The sequence below is a fragment of the Betta splendens genome, chromosome 5 (assembly GCF_900634795.4).
Source record: "Betta splendens chromosome 5, fBetSpl5.4, whole genome shotgun sequence".
NCBI classification, from domain to species: Eukaryota; Metazoa; Chordata; class Actinopteri; order Anabantiformes; family Osphronemidae; genus Betta; species Betta splendens.
Genome location: NC_040885.2, coordinates 14,867,517 through 14,890,418, shown reverse-complemented (window position 1 = coordinate 14,890,418; position 22,902 = coordinate 14,867,517). Strand labels below are relative to the sequence as shown.

The following is a 22,902-nucleotide window of genomic DNA, read 5'->3' as shown; positions in this document are numbered from 1 at the left end:
TGCACTGTGGCCTCGCGGTTTGCGATGCGACGCGGCCAGTGAAATGGCAGAGGAGACAATTTACAGTTTAGAACTCAACCCCACATCAATAATAGAAAAAAAAATAGATTACAGTAAGTCTATGGTTCAAAAGCTGCATACCTTCGAAATGTCAAAGGGGAAACCACAACGGATAACTCATCTCAAAACTCATTTCAACTGCACAATGCAAGCTGTATTACAAATATTCAACAACCGACTGTTCCCTCCAGGTATTTTTCAGCAAAACACTCACTGCGCTATACATTTTCATTTGAGATGAGAAGAAAAGAGGTGTTTCTTTTTTTTGTTACTGGCAGGCAGCCAAACCAATTTAATTACATTCCAAATGGGCCCAATCTCCACATAGCAACCAGCCCGTGTTGTATTTCTCAAACTTCAACAGCTTCCTTGACTTTCTCGGAGTAATTGAAATCCACTCCTCCACCCTCGTCGTTACGCGGAGCACAACAAAACCGGGAACGGGGGCCCTCGAAAAAAAAACAGCCGCTTCAGCCAATTTGTAACTTCATCAGCAAGTCTTGATGCAGATTCTCTGAAGTCAATTAAAAGAATATCAGGTGGCGTTAACCTACAAAGAGGCAACGCGCGCTGCTGCCAGGAACCCGGAGCAGAGCCCGCCACTGGTGTCAGCCGAGTCCAACGCCAGGTCATTACTTCTCATTTGGATTCTTCTCCGGCTCCACACAGCCAGGAAAACACAAAAACAATTCCTTTGATGTGGAAACATTCTTTCAGTACTTATCAAAATCCATTGCATCTGCATCTGAAAGATATCATACTCTACAAACTACTCTGTGCAGAGCCAAGAGGTAACATTTCAGCACAAACAAACAAAATTGCAGTAATTAAGAGTAGCACTCAACAAAACCCAGTTTGCTGAATAAATACATCCGTACTTTTTTAAAATATTTTGCTTAAATAGCCTTCATCGTTACACAGACAGCAAACATTTCCAATTAATGCTTCACTCCTTGATAAACATCAAACAACACTTATAAGAGCTTACTGGCAAATCATTAAGAGCCTCTCAGGGTTTGTGTTTTTGGTTTTGTTTTTTTTTTTTGCTGCAAAGACAAACTATAATCTTAGAGAGTTCCTCCCATCTACCCAGTGGGTAATTATAGGATGGAAGGCAAATAAATCACCCATTCTGACTGGCAGGCGTGTGGACGTCTGTGTGCACTACAACCCAGAATAAAATCCTGAGGTGAACAAAGCACCAGGCATGTTATCGCACACATGACACTGGGTGAAAAACAACTCAAAGCAGTCATTTAAAATCAAAAGACGCATAAATAATCCTCAAGGTTTTCATTTTTAAGCATTAATCTACCTATTCGTGAATGCCGATGGGTGCCCACTCTCTCTCTCTCTCTCTCTCTCTCTCTCAGTCAATGAATCAGACTGAGAGCAGCCACATGCCAGAGCCTTTGTGTCAAAGATTAAGTAAAACCAGGAGTGCCAGCAATGCTGTGTTTGCAGAGTCAAATCCTGTTTCAGCTGCGCTCACGTATCACATGCCGATCGGCGTTCTGTGGGCTGAAACTGAACTAATGCCGCCACGGTAGATTCCTAATTAACGACTGACTGCGCCAGAAGGAGCATCGCACGAACAAGAGCGCGGAGGCGCTCAGGTTGAGGCCACGAGGACGTTTCCTACGCGAGTAAAGAGAATGGGATCAATGGAGAGCGAAGAAACTGTTGAAATATTATGAGCAAAGGCCAAAAGTGCCTGAAGTGGTTGACTAGACTGAGGGGGGGGGGGGTCCCTGTGGCCTGTGTGGGACTGAAAACGCCAAATAAATCACAGGTGCCACCGAAACCTCTTCCACCCGAACGAGGTGCTTTGTCCCGGGCTGTAACGGTCACAATTAACGACAGACGAAGCGAAACAACGCCATCGCCCGTCGGCTCCAGCAGCGGGAGCCTCCACCTGCACGGCGTCGGTGGGCGTGGCCTCGGAGCAGCCGTCCCCGGCTCTGTTTGCACAGGACGGGCCTCAGGAAGCTAAGACAACTGCTGGTGTTTGCCCAGGCTTGCGGACCCCTCTTAATACACCCGACAGCTGCATTCTTGGAGCGCGCGTGCGTTCGCCCTATGGAATCTGTTGCACCACGCCGACCTTTTCCACAGAAAACGGGCTCAGTGGAGAATGCACGGTAAGGCCCGCGAACACGGCGAACGCCCTCGCGCCTCTTGATGAATCCCAAACGCCGGCGCCTAAATATCGCGAGCTGTGCGCGAGGTTGTGGGTGATCTGGCGCATGCGCGGACTCACGCCACGTCAACCGCGGCCTCTCTCAACCCGGCGACATCCAGAGCAGAAGTGATATTCAAAGTCAACCTGTCTAAACATCCACGCGCTGCCCTCTGTAGGAGCCCTGCCCTCGCCCCCCCCCCCCCCCCCCCCCCCCCCCGCTCCTCTTCTCTCCTTAGTGTTTCATTTCCTGCTCATGGGCTAAACGGCAGTCTCACGCCATTTCACACACAGCCTTTACCAGCGATAGTATCAAAACATAGGCTGTAATATACCATTCCCAGAGAGATGAAATGAAAAACAAATTGTTGGATGAACTGTGAGATCTTTGCCGAGTGGCGAGTGTGAAAGTGAGAGATGATGAGCTCCGTCTGTGCTTATTTGAAATGTTGATACGGTTTCCTCATACAATGATTACGCTAATTTATGTAGCAAAGCCTGCTTTACGCCGATCTGCCAAGGCCAATAACTGCACTTTTAATCGCCAGCATCTAGAATAATCACTTTGTGGTCTATTTGTTTATGAATGAAATGAAGCAATTATCCTAATGAAGATCAGCTTTTCTTGTCGGAGCTGGGGGATTTGTAGCGTTTCAGCGTAATGAAAATGTTTGGTGTGCGCTGCAGCCACGTTGGCGTGCTGACACCTTAATTGTAGAAACAACAGGAACAACAAAAATGTTACTGTTTCATAATTAAGGACACACAGTTCTCAGCAGGGATGCTGCAAAAAAAAAAAAAAAGAAAAGCTAACTGTGAGCTACGCACTTCCTGACCTACAGTAGAAACCGCATGCATGTGGATGATGCTAAATGTCAGCAACAACAATACAGTGAGTGTCTGTTGCCCTTGGTGAGCCAAAGACATAACGTTGCATAACAGAAGGTCACGGCAGAATGTTAATATTGACTTATAGTTACTATAAAAACAGAACATACTATGCAACAACTCTGTGATATTGTCTGGCTGCTAAGTGTGTTTATCTCCGCTGAAGCGCGCAACAGTAGACGCTGCTGTTTTTTGGTCTTTCTGAGTTTATAGGAACATCAAGGCCACATTCTGTAGATATCAAAGGGACACATTACTGGAAAGGGCTTGCATTTTTTTTTCTATAATGGTGTGGTGATAAAATGAAAATGCATCTGCTTTGAAATACTACTGTGGCCCAGTAAAATACAGTGGGTTTACGTTTCTCATCAGCAGGCAGAGCATAGAAATGGTTAAATAAATCACACGAAGCAGATGCCTCTCTCTCTCTCTCTCTCCCTCGCTCTCTCACATTCTTTAGTGAAATCCATCAATCAGCATTTCATGCAGTTTGAGTTTGAACCACACCAAATGCACTAAAACAATAAATGTCTGTCTTTCAAGTCGCTATCTGGACTGGAACACATCTGGTGGCAAGGCTCATTTTGGTTTCCACATCGTTGAATGACATTACAGACTCAATGGCGAGCTGAAAAATAAAGTACCCCTAAAAATCTCTCTCCATTTTCCCTCCATCTACGAGCCCTTCTCTCTTTACACACATCCCAAATCTGCCTCCCCCTCCCCGCACTAACCAGCTAACCCCTCAAATGCTATTCCGCCGCCCCATCCCCCAACCAATCAAGAACTGAATATAAAACAGCACAAGAAAACGGGGCTGCGAGGAGGGAGGCGATAGAGCGGGGAGGGGGGAGAGAGAGAGAGAGAGAGAGACAGGCTGGGAGACGGGCTCGGCCGATGCTACTGAAGAACCAGTGTCCTCCTGAGGTGAATACAGTTTACACCCCCCGACTTTGCTAAACGAGTCAAGACGTCCAGCTGAGGAGCCAGGAGTCAGCCCCGACTCCAGTGTTTGGGTTTCAAGGGGCAGTGACGCTAATTAGGGTTAATGTGCTTTAATGAGGGGCACGGGCCCGGCCCGGGCTTCGATTTGCAGTCAACGTCAGGACCGGAATCACTGCGGCGGCTGGTGATGCGGCCACGTTGTCGGGCCGTGTTACAGCATCACGCATCGCCGAGCCCGGATCTGTGCTGGGGGCCTGATCCTAAAAGCATCCCTGTGAGTTCTTATAACAAACCAGCCAATAGCAGCTGTATATCACAAAAGCATATTAGGACGAGTTTGAAAAAAAAAATGCACCGTCATGACTGAATTCTTGTCAGGTAATGCAATCAGTCATCGACATAAATAGCGGCTGTATCTATGGAGCTAAATGATTAAGTAGCTAACCAGGCAGGATAAAGCATCCTATCTATTTTCAGCCATACATGACTTATGAACCTCTTAACACCTCTAGTAGCTCTGAGTCACATAAGATTATGAACACAGTACGGAGCAGAGCTGCAGAGTCGGGTTGAAGCTTTTCACCTCTGCGTTCCTGCAGGTTAAACCGAGGTGCATGATGGGAAATCCCTGTCATGGGGGCATCGCTGCTCTCCACGATCCTCTGATATGTCAAAACATCGCAACAGACCTTTTGAAAGCTGCAGAACAGAAACTGACGTCTCACTGATGTGGCGGCGTCTTTTTGGGGGACGCTCGCGCTGCAGCGCGTCGCAGCCGAGTGAACGGACGCAGATTGCAAACAGCGAAGTGCACTCGACGCGCCGCTGACCTACTCCGTCGTCTTTTCTTTTGGAAAAAAAAAACAAATCGTCTCGATAAACGGTAGCAGTCCTCGCGCCGAGCTCAATCTGAGCTGCTCTGCTCCAGAGAATAACACTGTAGCTACTTATCATTAACTCAAAGACACAATCAGCCCCAAGCGATCCGGCTTCCCTCCATAACCTTTTGACATTGCTGCTGGGAAGGTAAATGAGAGAAGGAGTGAGACACAGAGAGGGGAGGGGGGGGGGGGGGGGGGGGGGGGGGGAACTTGATTATGACTAGTGCCAGAGAATGTTTTGCCCAATAAAATAACTCAACACAAAATAAACAGTTTTAGGGTTGGGTTTTTTTTTTCTAAATGCAAAACACAGTGCTCGTTCCACGCCTTCATATCATTCCATCTATTATTTGTTCTGAGTCAAGCGAGCGCAGCCGCATTAGAAACAATAACCTCTCCACTTTGACCAATGCCGGTTCCAGCAGCTTCGCGCTGTGCGTTTCCCCGCGGGTGTGCAGCCGAGCCACGCACGGGTTAACATTCCCCCAGCGAGAACGCTCGGGATATTGCAAACTCGGACAGGCCAGTCAGCAGAATGTTATGAATGGGCACAATGAAAAAAAAACCCCAAGTCCACGCTGCGGACCCAAGAATGCTTGCCTCCATGTAATTAACTCCTCTCCGTGTACACAACGAGGTACTGCTGGAACAACTCTTTTTTTTCTCCTTCTATTACGGTGAAGAAAGATAAAAAAAGAGCACATTCTGAGAATTTAAAAAATATTTTCGCATGCCTGTACTTTGAAGTGCCCCATGACTAATACAGTGATTTGGGTTGTGGAGGAAATGGAAAGTACTATTAAAACAAGAAAGGGGGGGGCGGGTGCTCGGCAGAAACTGGCCTTGTCAGCTGCTACTTACTCTTCCAATGAAGAGCTCTGTGTATATATATACTGTAACGTATCCAAATGCACTGCACACAAATACTGTACATGTACACATAAAGTCCTCAACATGTCACTTCTGTAAGTTTTTCCAATGCAAAAAAAAAACCCCTCTATCAATAAAACATTCGCTCCAGACTGTGGTGAAAGCGGCTTTAGCGTATTTAAATTACATACAGCCACTTGGCACAGCCTTCAACTATGTAAAGAATAACATCTGCAAACCATTCGATTAAAAACCTACAGTATAACTACAGTGTAATTACATGAGAGCCTCTATCTCTCGGGCACCGTGCTGTTAGAGGGAAGAGGGATGAGGAGAAAGTGGAACAGCTACAGTAATCTATCCAACTTCATTTCACCGGAGTGATTCCGCCCGGGGGTATGCACAAGTCATAATGCATTTGACAAATAGTCTCCCGCTAAAACAGGCATTTGCGAAGAAGTGGCCTTCAGCACTGGTACACACAGCTGAGTGTACGCTGAACAAACAAGCCTCCCACTCAGCCGGGGAAGATACAGAGAGGCTTCAAAAAGATTAGGAGGAATCTTGGGCGAAAAGTAAAGATGACTCACGGTGATTGTGCAAGTGTAGGACAAAGCAAGTTGGAAAGAGTTGAGAAGAGCAACAGAGCCACGGGGTTCGCGGCGAAAAAGCAGCGGATCGATGCTGTTCCCGCATGTTGCTCGGTGCATTGTTCTAAAATGTGGACGTGTTTTACCGGGACATTCACAATGAAATGCAAAGGAGAGCGGCCGTGTTTTTGTCCTCCACCACCTGCTGTACGCGCAAGGGATTGGAATTTGGTTTGGAAATGGACAATAATCACACGGTGCCTTATTTTCAATCACCTTTTGCATGAAAACCTTCATGATTGTGGGAGCAGCATTTTGCCTAAATTCAAAGGTCAGGTGCATCCACAGATTTGCGGTATTGACTCGGTCTGTCATTCCTGGCATGCGTCAATCAGCCATCAGAGAACGTCATCAAGCGTCTCAAGCCAGTTTCTTCTTGTTCCTCAGTTAAACCCTTGAAATGACAAACCCAAAGCAGACGTGCATATATATATATATATATATATTTATGTTGTCATTTTCACGTAGCTTAACAGTCGTTCTCAGAAATAGATGCGTTTTGAGTGTACACCACTTTAACAGGAAGTGATGGACTGTCCCACTTAGTATTATGCTACTTCCTGTTTTGTGTGAAGCACTGTACATAATCACACTGCTGTCTCATGTCAGCTTTTGTTCCATGTTCTGTGTGGTTCATGAGTAAACAAAGATAAATCATCACCTATCATAAGACACATATATATGTGGGATTGAGACTTTAGTGTGTGTGTGTGTGTGTGTGTGTGTGTGTGTGTGTGTGTGTGTGTGTGTGTGTGTGTGTGTGTGTGCAGCTCTTGCAGCAGAAATGATTTATTGCTGCAAACTGCAGTACACCCGAGCCATATTGTTTATGAAAGTACTTAAAGCAAGAACATCTTTCCAATTTCCTGCAAAAAAAAAAAACCTTTCACCACAAAATGCCCGCTATCGCCACAGTATCACCACACAATGCCCGTGAAAGAAGAACAATCACATGCATTGTATCACCACGGCCACACATTAGCGCCTGTGGGTGAAGTAGCATCGGCCGGCTGCGGCGCCGCTAATACAGGTGGATCGGGTCCATCCCACTCCTAAAAATGAGAGGTGGTGCCAGCGTGCCACACAAAGCCCCGGCATCACTATTCAACACAGCACAGATACAGTGTCGCTCCATATCTCAGCCACAGCTGTCGCTTCAGCGGAGGCAACGTTACACGACTCTGGCCTTGAAACCCAACGCGTCTTCCTGCCGGGTCAACGAACTCCGCACTCGCCGGATCGTTATGGCTCGTCGTGTTGACACCGGTTGACCGCGATCCTAAACGCACCGTGCGTCCACGGCCGCCGTGCGCGTTCACGCGCGTGCAGCGACAGAGGAGAAGGGCCTCGTGCGTGGTATTCCACCCGCGGCCGGCTTCATGCGCACAGGTGGCCGAACATGTGCGCGCAGAGATAACCATTCAAATAGTTCCCTGCTCTTTAAGGTTTCCTCATTTACTTTGTGCTCGGCAAACGCTGGCCGGCCGCTGGCTTCCCTCCGGGTGCTGGGGCAAGCAAAGCTATTTAACAGGCTGTGGATTCAAAGCCTTCTTCCAGCTCTGCCCAGCGACAAATGTTTGCACAGGTTCCACACTGACTACAGTCGAACGAGCTGCCCCCGCGGAGCTGATGTAATCGGGGACTATTAGGCAGGTGTGTGCGTTTGTCATTATTTCAAAAGGGGAATCGGTGCAGCCAGGAGTCAGCATCACAATGCTACAGCGGCAGGCGGAGGTCTCTCCTCCGTGACACCCCCCCCCCCCCCCTCCTCCCCCGTGACATATGAGAAACATCAATTATTCACAAAACTTTCACACTGACAACTTTTCTTTAAACAGAAGCTTATTGGTTATAATCAATTAATGATGCGCATGCCCTCGTCAGTTCTGGGGTTATATTCACACTGCATGTGAATTCGTGCGTAAAAACCTGCCATACGTTTCCTTCTCCACCTCTTGCCCGCGATATAGCGACATATATCCACTGAGCCTAAGGTATAATTTGAAACATTCGATTTTTATGTAATGCGAATCCACTCTCGCGCGTTCTCGTTATCGGGATTATAACAACACAAAGTCGCATGTGCACGGATGCGATTGGGTCCGTGCGCAACGGCTGGTTCCACTGTGTGTTGTTTCATGGTGAAATGAGACAAAACGGGACACATCCATCTGCTGCCTGGTCACCGACAGGCGAGACGAGCTACACTTTAGACCAACACACACGTCCACGAACCGGCGTCCCTCGCGTCACGCCGTATCTCTTTGCAATTGTTTACCGGACAAATCGTGCTTTGACCCGGAGTGGAGCCGGTGCGAAGCAAACCGGAGCCTCGTGTTTTTTTCACAGTGAACTTCACGTTTGAAAACAATCGTAATTTCAACATGGGAGAATAACAAGCGCTCGTTCGTTGTGTGCCTCGTTGGCTCAAAGAGCGCATTCACCAGTGAAGAGCGACGCGCTCCAACTCTGCTCACCGGACAGTAACGCGACTTCGCTTCATCCACGAGAACGAGTGCTAATTACTATTATTATTAATATTCAGCGTCTGCGTGTTCGAGCGTCGGGTGCGCGCGTCGTGTGCGGTTCCCTCCAGAGTTTAATCCCGTCAACGCGTCGTTAAAGCAGCCGAAGTTCAGGTCGGCGACGCAAACCCGGCCAATTGCGTCCACTCCATCGATCGCGACGCTCGCACTTGTCACTAACTGTCCTCACGCGCTGCGCTCGGCCGCCAGCACAGTGTCAGCGGTCAGCCTCGTACTTGTGCATGCGGGCATCACTACCGCCGTACGCCGAGGGCTGCACAGCCCGCCGGCAAAGCCGCTCGTAAACTAGTGGCAATGGTTTACCTTGTTCGAGTGGTAATAGTCCAAACCGGAGTCAGTCGGTAACGTACATGAACCCACGCTTGAAGGGGGAGCTGGATAAAATCTGACGTCCATCTCAGAGTCCGCAAGACTGACGGCATGAAAGCGTAGCTCCAAAAACCTGAGACCTCTCTCTCTCTCTCTCTCTCGCTCTCTCTCTCGCGCTCTCTCTCTCTCTCGCTTCTGCACACACACACTCTCTCTCTCTCTCCCCTTTCTGTTGTGTTTAACCGAACAAAAGTAATTGAACGGGAGTTTATCCAGTCTTTGACTCTTCACACTCGTTCCACACTTTCAGTTCAGCACGAGGCAACGTGAGCGCTCAGACACAGCATCCGTATAAAGTTCACTTGGCGAGAAAGAGCGAACGGGTAAAAGTGGGCAAATTGGTCCGCCGCGTAAATCTCACCGGGTGAAAAGCAAAAGGGCGAGCGGCGCGGCCGCGTCGTGCTGCAGGTGAAGCTGCAGGACGGTGCTCGTCGACAGTTTTTTCCCCCCAAAGCGCCCGTGCTCCGCTCCCGGTTCCCAGACGCGCTCTAGCTTTGTCGTGAGGGAGCGCTCGGATCCCTCCATGCCTCGGCGTCCTCGCACAGGCTGCTCGGCTGCGACCTCTACCGGCCAGAGGAGGAGCTGCAGGGGACGGGCTCCGTGGAGCTTCATGGACGGACGCGGGCCCGCAAAACTTAATCATGTCACCTCTCGTTTTGGGAGCAGTGTGTGACTGACGTAGTGGGTCCGTCAGAATTACTGAGCCATTATGTTAATATTAAGAGAGAGCAAGTTTCATGACAAATGTAATAGCTGATAAAGATGTTATATACATAAAATCAAAAGAAAATATCCATAATAAATCCATAGTTTGAAGAAAATACTAATAGTTAAGATGAAGGACAAAACTGATACAAAATACCTTCAAGTTTGTCAAATATTTGAGTTCTACTGAAGATCTGAATGTTAATTAAACAACCTAAATTATGTCACAAACCACAAATATGTGTATTGTGTATATAAAATGTGAAAACCATTTTAATGATCCAACATTTACTGTAGAGAGAATTATCTATAAATATTTGGCAAAAATCTGGCCCTAAAAGCTACAAACCCTCAGACGTGCTCACTGTCACATTCTCTAATGGCACTGAATGTTAAAAGCCTGTTGAAGTCAGACACCACTCTGCCAAATATTCGGAGAGAACACCAGCAAAAGGAGGAATCTTAATTACATTTTGAATTTATTACATTAAACATTTGTGCTAATTTATCCCAGTAAGGACCTGCGTTCATGTGATTTCCATTAGTTGCACACCAGCTGTTATGATGCACTGTTGTGGTTTATATCTCGTAGTCCAAGCTGCGATATTGCGTCTGACAAACACTATTTCACCTCCCTACTCCCTACAGCTTTCTCACATATTTACTTTGTCCGTAGTGTTTCATTTTGATGTATGTCTGCTACAGTAGACAGCAGGCAGCGGAATGCACACTGACAGCACACGCGTTAGCGGAGATGATATAGCGTATATTGCTATTGTGCTCCGGCTCTGACCCTCCAACACACACAAGATCGCACTCGCACGCAGCGGTCGACACATCAGGATGTGAACACGGAACAATGTCCAGCCTGAGCTTCGAGTCAGCGCAGAGTCGCTCGCAGCCAAGTGTGCATCACACTGTTCTTAGGGCCCGGGTGGGGCGTTACTGTACCTGCACAAACATGTCATTAATGTGTTTTTGCAAAGCGGAGCGATATGTATGTTGCGCATTCCTGCCTAAGCGGGTTCTTTTCCCTCCTCTCTCTGCGCTGCGTCGCCTGCGTGGGAGCGTCTGTGCGAGTACAGGAGTGTGTTTGTGTTAACCAAGCTGCCATTGTCGTCCCAGTGGGCGACGCGTCGGCCCCCTCCGGGCCGGGCCTATGTCCGTGCAGCTATTACGCAGCGTGGCGGCTCCGGCCCGGGGCTGTGGGCCTGCTTTAATACCGGGCACAGATGGGTCGCGCCGCGGCGGCTCATAGGGTTAACTGTCACCCGCACGCCCGCTCTTCTCGCTCTCTACCTCTGTCTCGCTGCTGTTACAGGAGAGCGCGAGGAGCCACGAACTGACTCGTGACTTTATTGAAAACCAATGTCTTTGCGCCGAACAGAGAGCGAGGCGTTGGGCGAATGAGAAGGATGAATCGGGTGGATGTGAGAGAAGCGGGTTTATAAAGAATGAGAGTGGAGTCAGTTGCATGTCAGAGGGGGGAACAATAAAGGGACATGACACGTAAATAAAGTGGAGATGTCGCAGAAACAAAAGTTATTTGAAGTTCAAAATTCTAGAGCGCTGTGTTTCCTACGTAGGATGTATCGTCTAGCAGTTCCGCCTTAAATCACATTCATCCACTAAGAGCAATTAGTGGAACAAACACTGTGTAATACCTCGGTAAAAGCTCCTGGTAGAACCAGGAAATGAGCGGAAAATAAAAAATAATATTTTCCATTAAGGGTTACAACCCTTTCAGTACTTAAATGATGTCAGCAGTCCTGTTGGGCTTAAGTGATCATACTTTTTCGAGAGCTAATTTATCTTTTGTGGAAAGGTATGACGAGCAGCTTCACTAAGAAAAAAAAAGGCCTGATGTACAGTTTCAATTTATAACAAAACATTTACTGCAGGATGAGTCAGAGACGGTAACATTTTCTTGTCTGTCCTGTAGATCTCACCTCTTTCACCAATGCCACAGAGGAGTGAGAACCAACATCAAAGAAATGATTCTCGCCTAAAACCCGAAGGTTTTTGCTCATTCTCTGCTTTTTCATTTAGTATCATTAACAAATGCTTTTTACCACAAATTCTTCTTTATCTCATTTGCTTTTTTTTTATTTTTTTTTGTTTTCCAACATTTCTTGCAAGACAGATGTTCAATTTTGGGCGCCTGAAAGCCAATAACTATTTAAGTGACAGTAACATTCCAAATGAGCCTTTGTAGACAGCGAACCATTCTCAGTGACAGATCACTTTCCTTGACTTAACTTATGACCCTAGAAGTACAAACCAACAGTAAAGTTGTCTGTCACAAAATATTAACCATGTAAGAAACTAATATATTTTCAGTTGTGTTTCTCTAGAGCAGAAAACTAGAGCAAAAACTACATTCATGTTCCCCAAAGGATAGACCACAGTGACAATGATGACCCACTTTCTCTTCCTCTAAGACTATCAAGAGGCTGACGTTTGTGGGTTTCACTGAACGTTATCTAGAAAATCTAAAGGTGTTGCCATATAACGCTTCATGCCTTTCTCACAATGAACCCTAATCTGTGTCACTCATCTCCCCCCACTGCCGTCCTGAGGTCACGGTCTATGATCACATACCTGTACCTGTAAAACTGATGTCAGCCACAGTGTTTGGTGCCACAAGTGCCTAATGAGCTTGTTAAGCCAAGATGAGTTGTAGCACCTGCCTCAAAGCATCATTGAGTAACGCGTAGGAAGCTAATGCTACTAGCGTGTCATCATCGTACGCTCTTATTACGACTAATAAACAAAACACACACACGAAGCAAACTTTACTGTATGTGGAAACCAACTGATGAGCGTGGTGTAAAGATGGCTCCATTAGGATTATATAGAAGGAGGGTGAGCTGTCCGTTAGCAAACTGCCTTTAGATGCAGGATCCTTCAGTGGTCCTACGTGTTCCCCCTCTTCCTCCTCCTCCTCCTCCTCCACATGAGAAGAGAATGTATGTTAGCCTACTCTCTCACCAGCAACAAATATGCCAGTTAGTGATGTGATGTTATTTATTGTCTCTTTTCGTTCCTCTCACCAGTTATGGGAAACAGATTCCGTTCATCAGAAGCTTCTGTTGTTGGTCATTTTGGGTAAAATGTTACTCTTCATTCTGTTGTGAAACAGGTCAGCGTCTGTTGTTTTCAGCGTCTACATCACCACCAGGATTTTATAGATCGATACTTTCGTTTTCAACATCTGAGCAGTTCCAAGTTATTTTTCACATTGAAGTTTTTTTTCTGTCTAACCTAAATGTAAAGCAGTTTCCCTTTGATCTATTTTGTCTAAAGTAAATGTTGTAATTTCTCTACTTTAAATAGGTTGTCCTGAATACAGCAAACAGCAAGCAAATGGTAAACAGGAAACAGCTCGATGGGTCTATTAAGCAGGAACATGACTCATTATTGACCATAATTTACACAGGATTTGTGGGAGTTACAGTGAAAATACTGTGAATTGCTGCTATACAGCAGCCTATGAAAAGATATTATTACTGAAAAGGTTTTATTCAATAAGGGTGTTGCTTACGTATTTCCACTCAAATCATTGTTGGAGGTGATTATTTTCTGCACAACGCCTTTAATTATATATTTACTCAGACCAGTAACGGAAATGACGACAGGTTTGGTCCAGATGAATCATCCAGAGTTTGGACGCAGCAGTAAGTTCTTATTTCCTAGTGATATATTTCACCTACAGACATCATTGTTTTCTGGGATATTTCTGTGCAAAGTGCTACTAATTACTGTGTTTGACCCATTATAAGATCAGTCACTTCACACGCCTTTTGAAGGGCTGGACTTTCTGGGCTCGTGTAGGACGTACTGGAGGTCTGAATTCAAATGAGCAAATCAAGCAGCGTGTCTGACGGTTCCAGAATAACAACAGTTATGTGTCAGGGAACATTTGCACTTTTGCAGATTTTGCACTTCTCTTTGCCAAAGCGCTGTTGAGTTTGGTATCAAAGCTTGCGTGAATAAGTTGTGTGTGAGGCTGTGGCAGGCGCTCCACAAAGGACTGTTCAATGCTGAACCTTTGCTAACCTTTTCTAGCCACTGACCTTCAATAATGAGACTATGTTGTCTCTTGTTCCTTTGGACAATCGACCATTGAAACAACTGCCATTCATGGAGTCCACTCCACCCTCGGCCTGACCCTTTTTCCAGGCTAGTAATTAGCCGCTGTTGCGTTTCCACAAGATGCAAACCAGTCGTGTACAACATTAGTTATTCATGAACGGATGCGTGACATTTTATTAGATTACATCATTAGTCATTACATCATTTCCATGTCAAGTCGTTAATTAAAAGCAGATTGTCTGTGTATCTGTGTATACTTAATTCTGATTTATATAAACCTCTTACATGACATGGAATTGAATTCTGTCCAGGATAATTAATATTCTTAACCGCGTAGAATTGTTTTCTAAAACAGTTTTGTATTTTTACGTCCTCGTCCTCCTTGTTCCATTCCTGAATAAACCCTCCTCTTCATCATCCTCTCATTCCCCGACCTTCTACTTGTGTTGCACATGAGAAATGAGAGGGGGATGGGAGGGAAGATGAATGAAACAGGGAGTGGGGAATGAAAGGGAGGGGGGAAAAAAAAGAAGAGAGCAAGATTGGGAAAAATGCCCTTTGACTGGATTTAAAAGTCTGTGGCATTTCATTTTCAGAGAGAGGAGAGCTTCATCTCCTTCAGATCCTTTAAGGGCCAACCTAATTGATTAATGTTTCCATCTCATTGGGAAGGGAGGAGGGCCATTTGGAGCTTAACTAGAGCCTCTCGCATTCCTCAGTCTTAAAACAGACTACCACAGAGAAGGATGATGACAGACTCAAAGACAGAGTGATGAAACAAAAGTCCAGAAATTCGGGCAAATGAGTAAAATATGTTGAAGGTCAAATTTATCTCCAAACTGTAGTGAGCGCAGAGGAGTGCAAATGTGTCCTAGCACCAGACGTAGGAGCTCCCCGTAATAAAATAATGTACATCGCTTTAGTAATGAGGTATTCAATTTTCAAAGAGGCTGTTTAGGTTTCTACACCTGTCACGGGGAACCAGTAGCAGGCACTTTATATGATTGGGAAATCTAATGTACTGAAAGAAAATATGTGCATTAGCACTGAAGGCACAGCCTGAGAATAAAAAAACATGCCATCAAATCAGTGGTGGGAGTAGAAAATGTATATTTCTTTTAGATGATGTTCATAACAGGTGGTGTGTTCTCTAACACAGGGCAACGGCATTTAACTTTTCACCTAACGACACATGATACAGACGTCTGTACACTAATTCGCAGCTCTGCGTGGCCGAGGCTCCGCTTCATGAGAACTCAAATCTGATCGTGGCGGAAAAGAAGTAATGGAAATTAATGAGAAGCTGAAACTCACACACAGCACCGTACGCACGCTGTGTAAGCTAATCTGCCCGACACCATTGGAAATCTCTGAAATCCCGCGTTGAGAGTGCACCATGATCACTTGCCCTTTGCATGTTTTTTGACAACAAGGTGGAAATATTTATGTGTCGGAGATTCTGCCGGCGTTTTCCGATCGCACAACGAAAACCGGTCGAGGGGAGCCAAAGCGGCCGCGACCTTTAGCCAACATGCTATGGTAAATATGAAAGGTCAGCGTGCGTGGTGGAGGGGTGACACCACGTCTGGCGCACGGCAGACATGAAGACAATACTGTAACGAAGCGCCGTGCTGCCTTCAGGGGTCATGTGAATGTGAAGGGTATCGAGGAAACAGCCAAGAAAAGATGCACTGCTGTTAAATTTGAGACGCACAGCTGCTGTTCAAATCTGTTCCACTCGTTTCCAATCTATTTATTTATTTGAAATAATATTTCAAATCATCATTCTACATTTTCCATCGCATTATTACTTAGCACTAAGAGAAGAGAATCTCCCTGACTGGATGGAGTTAAACATTTGGTACTTATTGATTAGGCTGCTTTTGAATTAGGTTTGATGTTAAAAATGACCTGGTCTTTAATTCGATTTGGAATTGCTTTTGTCTGTAAAACCATCGCTTTCAGACGCATGTCCCTCAGCATCCATCTAATCCAAATCCATTATCTTTATTAAACTGTTTACATGTTTGAAAAAGCAGAACACCAAATATACTGAGACACAGCAGCAAATCCTGCTATTATGATTTTTAATATAGTCCTGCACCAGAATTAAATGGAATATTCAAATGACTATACACATAAATATCCTGATAATCAACCTATAATATGACAAGTTCCTGCCAGCAGTAAAACTGATTGACTGGCTTCTGTTTGTTTTGTTGTCCACAGTCAAACGAAGCCTTGTGTCGTCCTCAGCATGTTGCAGATGCAGCACAGTATTAGGGACGTTGGTCGTCTCCCTCATTGTGTCAACTGAACTCAAACCTCTGCCGGTGATTGTTTCATAGTTTCCAGAACATCAACTGGCAGCCTACAGGAAGCAAAGAACTTCCTGCACAACAGTATCTCTTGCCAATATTGACAATAACACGATGGCGCTTTCTTATTAAGGGACTGTGCTGTGATTTAGTGCGAATGAATAGCTGCAGCTACAGAAATAATAATACGAAGGGCTTGGCTGTGTGGCCATCTGGAGAGCTCTCCCAGTGACTGGTCTTTGGGTCAGAGCCCAAGGATCAGCCAGAAACATCTGAATAATATTAGAGGCCAAAACGGGATCATTTTAAAATGATTTGGTTGGAATCAGGCACAAGCTGTTTGAGCTGGGTTTAGTCACTGAATACAGTTAGAATAATACTTGCTGTCTTAACACTAGAAAGCTGGGTTCCGGCACTAAATAAATATGTTGGCCGTTACAAAACCCTAAAATGACTTATTACATTACACAAATAATAATAAAATAATAAATATAATGATTCTCTAATATGAAACCTCATTCATCAAGGAAATGATTTTCTGGGATACTGTACTGTATTTATCTTACTTAATTACACAAGGTTGATTTATTCTCTGATTGTTTTGGCCACTTTGCTTGTTTCACAGATAAACTACCGAAGGTTCACCCTCTTTACAATCGTAAACAAAGGGAAGAAGCACAAAACCTGTTATTATCCCCGGTTGGCATAAAGTCTCCTGGTTCCTCTGCTTTTAGCAGCATGTGCTGTACTATTTGTCCACAGGCTCAAACCTCAGCAACAAGAATCAAATCTGTCCGTTTATACCCACATTTTACAGCCACTGCATCATCGCTGTAGATGGCCTCACCCTCAGAGATGAATTTAGTGCATAAAGCACCATGGAGAGGTACAGAAATGGAAAGAGTCATTATTTGTGTTATGTAATGCCGGGGCAGCGCTCCAGCCGCTCATCTAGAAACATTCACACTGACAGCTTTATCTTGACTGTATCATGCTTTACTCATAGGGAAATGGGTGTTTTTAGAAAACTACATTCTGACAAATGATTATGCCAAATCCTACAGTCATTTAACGTCTCCCCGTAGTTCTGTGAATAACAAATTAACAAACAGCCATCAATCTCCAGCGTCACAAAAGGATTTTTCATTCCTTTTGTGGCGACTTAGAAATCATCAATTATGAATATGCTGAAAGGAAGAAAATCTTCATTTCTTTTCTTCCTCCATCACACTGGTGACAGGCCACATTAGCAACAACAGTGGTAAAAGATTCTGCAGACACCGGCTCCTTTAGAAAAACTAATCTCATCAGGGATACTTTCTCTAAGTCATTTCCATCAGACGTATAGTGAATTCTGGATAAGTGAAAATAGGAGAGGATCTACAGATTTATATCATCTTGTAAAGTTACATAAGCCACTCTAGGCTCATGACATACTTAAATAAGCAAAGGTTACGTAAGAGCTCTATAAATGCACTTTACCATTGAGCAGCAAAGCAAATTAAGTAGGTGCACAGGAATTTACAAGTGAAGCAAAAACATTGTACCAGATTCCTGCTTTTGTTCTCCGCCTGCATTAAACTGGGCTTTCACATAAAAAAATAAAGGTACAGCTGTAAAGTATTTCCTCCGCTGCTGGTGACTCACAGGAAGTTGAAGGGAAAAGTGAAAAATAAGCTGCACAAACAGTGATCGCGCGCACAGACACACACACACGCGCGCAAACACACACACACACACACACACACACACACACACACACACACACAGAGCCAAGCAGACAAAGATAGATGCCACTGCCTGTGTTGTGCACCCATCAAGTGAGAGAAAAGGGTGTGGTTAGTTATTTATCACTATTCTGTGGAGCCGCGGCCTCTGTATGAATTCAGAATCGCTGCCGTAATGGTAAAGCCTTTCATACCGCCATTAATATTTGAGGGAAAACATTGCTTTTTTATCAGGCGAACATTTTCACCATTTCTTCCCTCTGCTGGTGATGTGAGCTGTGTGTCACGGCGCATTACAGGCTTTTGCTTTTATCTTAGCTCGGCTCTATTACTGCATCCACCCCCCACCCCCGAGATCATGAATTAAAATTTCCACTCGTGCTAAAAGACAAAGCATTGAGTCCTATTCGCTCCCTTCCCTCTGATCTTGCGTTCAGTCTGCCCACTGTCTCCCTCCTCCTCCCCCTCATAAACGTTTCCCTCACCCCTGTTATTACAACGTGTCATTTCTTTCAGACGTCTTCATCATTATCACTAGTTCCACGATGCTCTGTTTGTCCTCTCTGCGCGTCCTCGTCCCTTTTCCAGCAGCAAATGGAGGCAACACTCAAACCGGACGCCGCCGCGTGAGTGGCAGCGTTACGGCGCAGTGGTTCCCCGCGTTGCTGGAAAATGTAAACAACCTGTTGTGTCGACTGTGGCGAAAGCTCACACGTGCGCGTCTGCACGATCACACACACAGGAACTGTGTCAAGGGATGTGGAGCGTTTTAAGAAAATAAAAGCCTCACAGTCAATGGCAAGTACTCTCTTCTTCTGCTGTTGCATAAGACACATGCTGAATTGAATCTCCCTAATTTAACAAAATTAGACATAACGATGTGTTATTAACGGCATGACTTCATGTTCACTAACTGAGATCATTTTTCCATTTCATCCTATTACAAAAATCACATTTTGTGTCTTGTTATATAAAGCCAACTTTATGCCATCAAATATTTATTACAAATAGCTGCATTAATCATAAATATTCATCAGCTCAGGACGGTTACACTTGGGTAAAATGTATTGACAGAACTGGCACGTGCACTGGACTTAATGGTGTTACTGGTTCTGACCTGATATTCACTGGATGAATCTACTGTAGCGCCTGCAGTTTTTTTTTGCAGTAGTACTGCAGTTTTTCATGCAGACTTGAATACATGAGTACTCGCTTATGATGATTTCATTCTTTTTATTCACCAGCTGAGTAATCACACGCTGGAATACGAGAGTGGACCACTGCAAACATCTGTGAGGAGAAACAAGCTCTCGTTTTATGTGAAATAAATGGACACAAACACGGTCGTGCTCACAACCAGTCGGCAACACAATCCCTGTACCACTCTATTATTCCCCACCATAATGCACACAGGTGCAGCTTAATTCACTTGGAAGATGTTGCTATGGTTATGCACAAATATGTCGCCACGTAACCAGTAAAGCTGTTGTCATGGAGATGATGAGGCTTACATAAGCGCGCACGCATTTCTGCTCATTGTCGTTTTCGCTTGTCGCGCCGATTTGCCGATAGCGGCGCGCACAACGGCCTCCTGCTCAGCTGTCTGCGCCTTTTTCAGCAGCCGCGCGCTTTAACGCGCCGCCGCCGTGGTGCTCGTGAGCCGCGGAGGATCCGTCTCGCGCACTTTGGGCCTTGTTGATAACAGGTGCTCTGCATTTTCCCTCTCGGTATCACTTTCATCACTGCCTCTGTCACACGCAGGACTTCAGCCCAGATAATAAAGAGATGATTAAAGCCCTTACCTTTCAGCCGACCAGGCAGCGGTGATGGGAAACGCCCGTGTAGTGAGGGGTGGGGGCGCGTTGTCATCCACGCCACCTTTAACCTCCTGTCTGCGTCTCGCAGCTTTCAGCAGGGGATTAGACGCCTGCTGACGGGGAAGTGACGTGATTGACAGGTGAGGGTTTCCTTCCTCGTCAGAGAGGCCTCTGTGCGTGTCCGGCCCATGTCTTCCCACAACTCGCCCGCTCGCTCGCTCACATTCCAGCGTGACTCGGACAACTTTTCCGTTTCTGGGGAGGTTCCTGGAGCTCTTTCACGCTGCATGTGTAAAATGGCGAGATGCAGTTCTCGAACAAACATGGCGTCCACCTGTTATGTGTAGTTCTTACTGTGCTGTCTCTCGTGATGTCTGTGTCCAGTTTCCATCAGTGCAGCACACCTACAGTCTCAGACGAGGGAATTTTCAGCCTCAGCGGAACATGTGGGAGTAGCTAGTTACTGTATATTCATTCTATGCCTTTGACTGTGCTTCATCCGAGAGGAGGGCAGCTGTGGGTATTACTGTCTGTGCTAAAGCCTACTTCAAACAAAAACTTTTGAATAAGCCCTGTTTGGTTATGATTTCGCCTGGAGAGCCCCCACAGTCACACATGCCCGAGTTCATGCCTCTCGGGTGCGATGCATCGCCGGTGATCGGCTCTGTGATTCTCAAAGGCAAAAAGAAAACAGAACGCCGGCGGCGGCGGGTCAAACGCGAGGCGACGTTCCCCCTAACGTTCCTGTCAGACCACACAGCGCGCGGCAGGTGAGCCGGCTCTATATCACCGGAACGGGACGGAGAATAATAGCACAGGGCTCTAAACTGGAAGGACTTGTCTCTCTGTCTCCCTCAGTCATCCGGACCGACCTGTCCCCATTCAGAGCCTCTCTGAAGATTTGCTGCTGGTTGGGGAATTCGAAGCTGAGCGATGTGTCAGGGGTTGTCATATAAAATGTGAGTGCTTTCCCCTGAGTAATTTAATCATAGACTTTTATGGAGGCATCAGCCAGCACACTAAGAGACAGAGTAAAAGGATTGTAATTGGCATTCTTTCATTCAAAGTAATATATGGAATATGTGGTATAATTACAGCGCTGGGTAATGGTCTGTGGACGACAGAAATGCTAACGCGCAGCGATTGGTTTAATGTGTGTTCATCAGGGGGGAATTTGCACCATATTGACTTTTCTTCTTTCGTATTTCGTTTAGGCCCGTCAGACGTTATCGCCTGGCTTTCATAACCTCCCAACGACTCATTGCGGCCGTCCAGGATGATGGAGCGATGGAAAAGTTTGTCTTCGCCATAAATGAAACTTAGCAGAAATGGTCCATTATGTGCCAAATGAGTAATTTGTGTGGGCAATGTCTAAGGTTAATTCTGCCGTCATTAAAACATCCTGAATAGTCTGGAAACGCTCTTACGCGTCGCGATGCCGTGAGAATAGAAATCGCTTGTTAGCTACTTTCAGTTCACCATCTGCTCCACGTGGAGTTTTGGTGTCACTAAATGGTTTTCTGTGTCTTGCAGAGCTGCCAGGACGGAGGATTTAATCATTTTACAGAAAGGAACGCGTTTAATGTTCATTTGTTTGTCGCTCCATGTTAGTATTGGTGTGGTTAATTAAAAAACAATAAAAACAGCCCACATTTATTATATTGTGTAATTAATATTAGTAAAATAGAGGTGTCAAACTGATCTTTGTGTTCTGTATGAGACATTTTAGAGAAATTAAATCTCTCTTTTGTTTTCATTTCACTGTCTCTACACCAACCGAGACACACGTGGCGGCACTATAGTAATCCTTTACTGGAAACCAGGCTGGCCCTAGGTGGCCCTGAGTGACCCCAGGTGGCCCTAGGTGACCCTGGGTGGCTCTGAGTGTCCCTGGGCTGCCGTGAGCTGCATCCTACATGTTTACCGTATCCTGGGCTTTTCCATTCACACCAGCCAACTCATCTTTCTGTTTCTCAGCAAAACCAATCAGGTGAATCTGCAGTTGCACTCAGCGTCTGTGCAGCGCGCGTGCGCGCGTGCGTGCGTGCGTGTGTGTGTGTGTGTGTGTGTGTGTGTGTGCAGCTTTTCAGATATTTACCTCCATAACAGCTTATCTCGTGCAGCCCCGGCTAGTTGAGCCGCAGACCCTTGCCTCGCATCCACGAGTAGGAGAAACAATTAGCGGCGCAATGTAACCTGATGATGACGTTCAAAGCGCTAGGTGTAATCGCTCGACACACTTTCCATCACCTCTCCCATCATGAAACATCACTGAAATGAGATACAGGCTCTCTCTGTGTGTGTGTGTGTGTGTGTGTGTGTGTGTGTGTGTGTGTGTGTGTGTGTGTGTGTGTGTGTGTGTGTGTGTGTGTGTGTGTGTGTGTGTGTGTGATCAGAGAAAGAGAGAGGACAGCATTCCGCAATCCTCAGATAAACTCAATGTGACAAGATAGTTACTTTCTCCCTCTGCTGTGACAGTTAATTCTGGACTAGGAAAAATGTCAAAAATGTTTAGCCGCGCTTGAGCGGAGTTAATTACAGAGCCCACGGCGACTCAGACTAGAGCTGCTAATGGCCTTGACTTACAGATAAAGCTCCATTTACCAAGACTGTTTTTTAGCTCCTGATCTAATTTACTCAAAATCAAATATTTTGGCAGCAGCAATTAAATTGTCACCGTTTAGGTTCGCATGCAGATCGGAGGCTGCGTTTGTTTCTCCCAACGCTGATGTGATTGGTGCTCGAGCCACTGTATCCGCTGGACATGTTGCATGGTGTGTTACGCTTATGGGTAAGGAACATGCATGAGAAGCAAAACCACATTCGTGCAAAAATAACCTCAACACTAGTCT

The 22,902-nt window shown here is 45.8% G+C and overlaps 1 protein-coding gene and 1 long non-coding RNA gene across 10 annotated transcripts in view; one reads left to right on the top strand and one right to left on the bottom strand.

Annotated features, from left to right (window-relative positions):
* tox2 (TOX high mobility group box family member 2) overlaps positions 1-20,182 on the bottom strand; it is an 83,760-nt gene extending 63,578 nt beyond the window's left edge. For 4 of the 9 annotated variants that reach the window (XM_029149895.3, XM_055508926.1, XM_055508927.1 and 1 more), the window contains exon 1: positions 9,750-10,046. In XM_029149895.3, the coding sequence (XP_029005728.2) occupies positions 9,750-10,031 (282 nt within the window). In that variant the 5' untranslated portion in view covers positions 10,032-10,046. The other 5 variants (XM_029149890.3, XM_029149900.3, XM_055508928.1 and 2 more) reach the window with 4 other exon arrangements.
* LOC129604103 (uncharacterized) lies at positions 2,065-21,849 on the top strand. Its single transcript, XR_008694719.1, has 3 exons — positions 2,065-2,201; positions 20,909-21,009; positions 21,265-21,849. It is a non-coding gene; the product is annotated as an uncharacterized LOC129604103 (long non-coding RNA).
* The last annotated feature ends 1,053 nt before the right edge of the window (positions 21,850-22,902 follow it).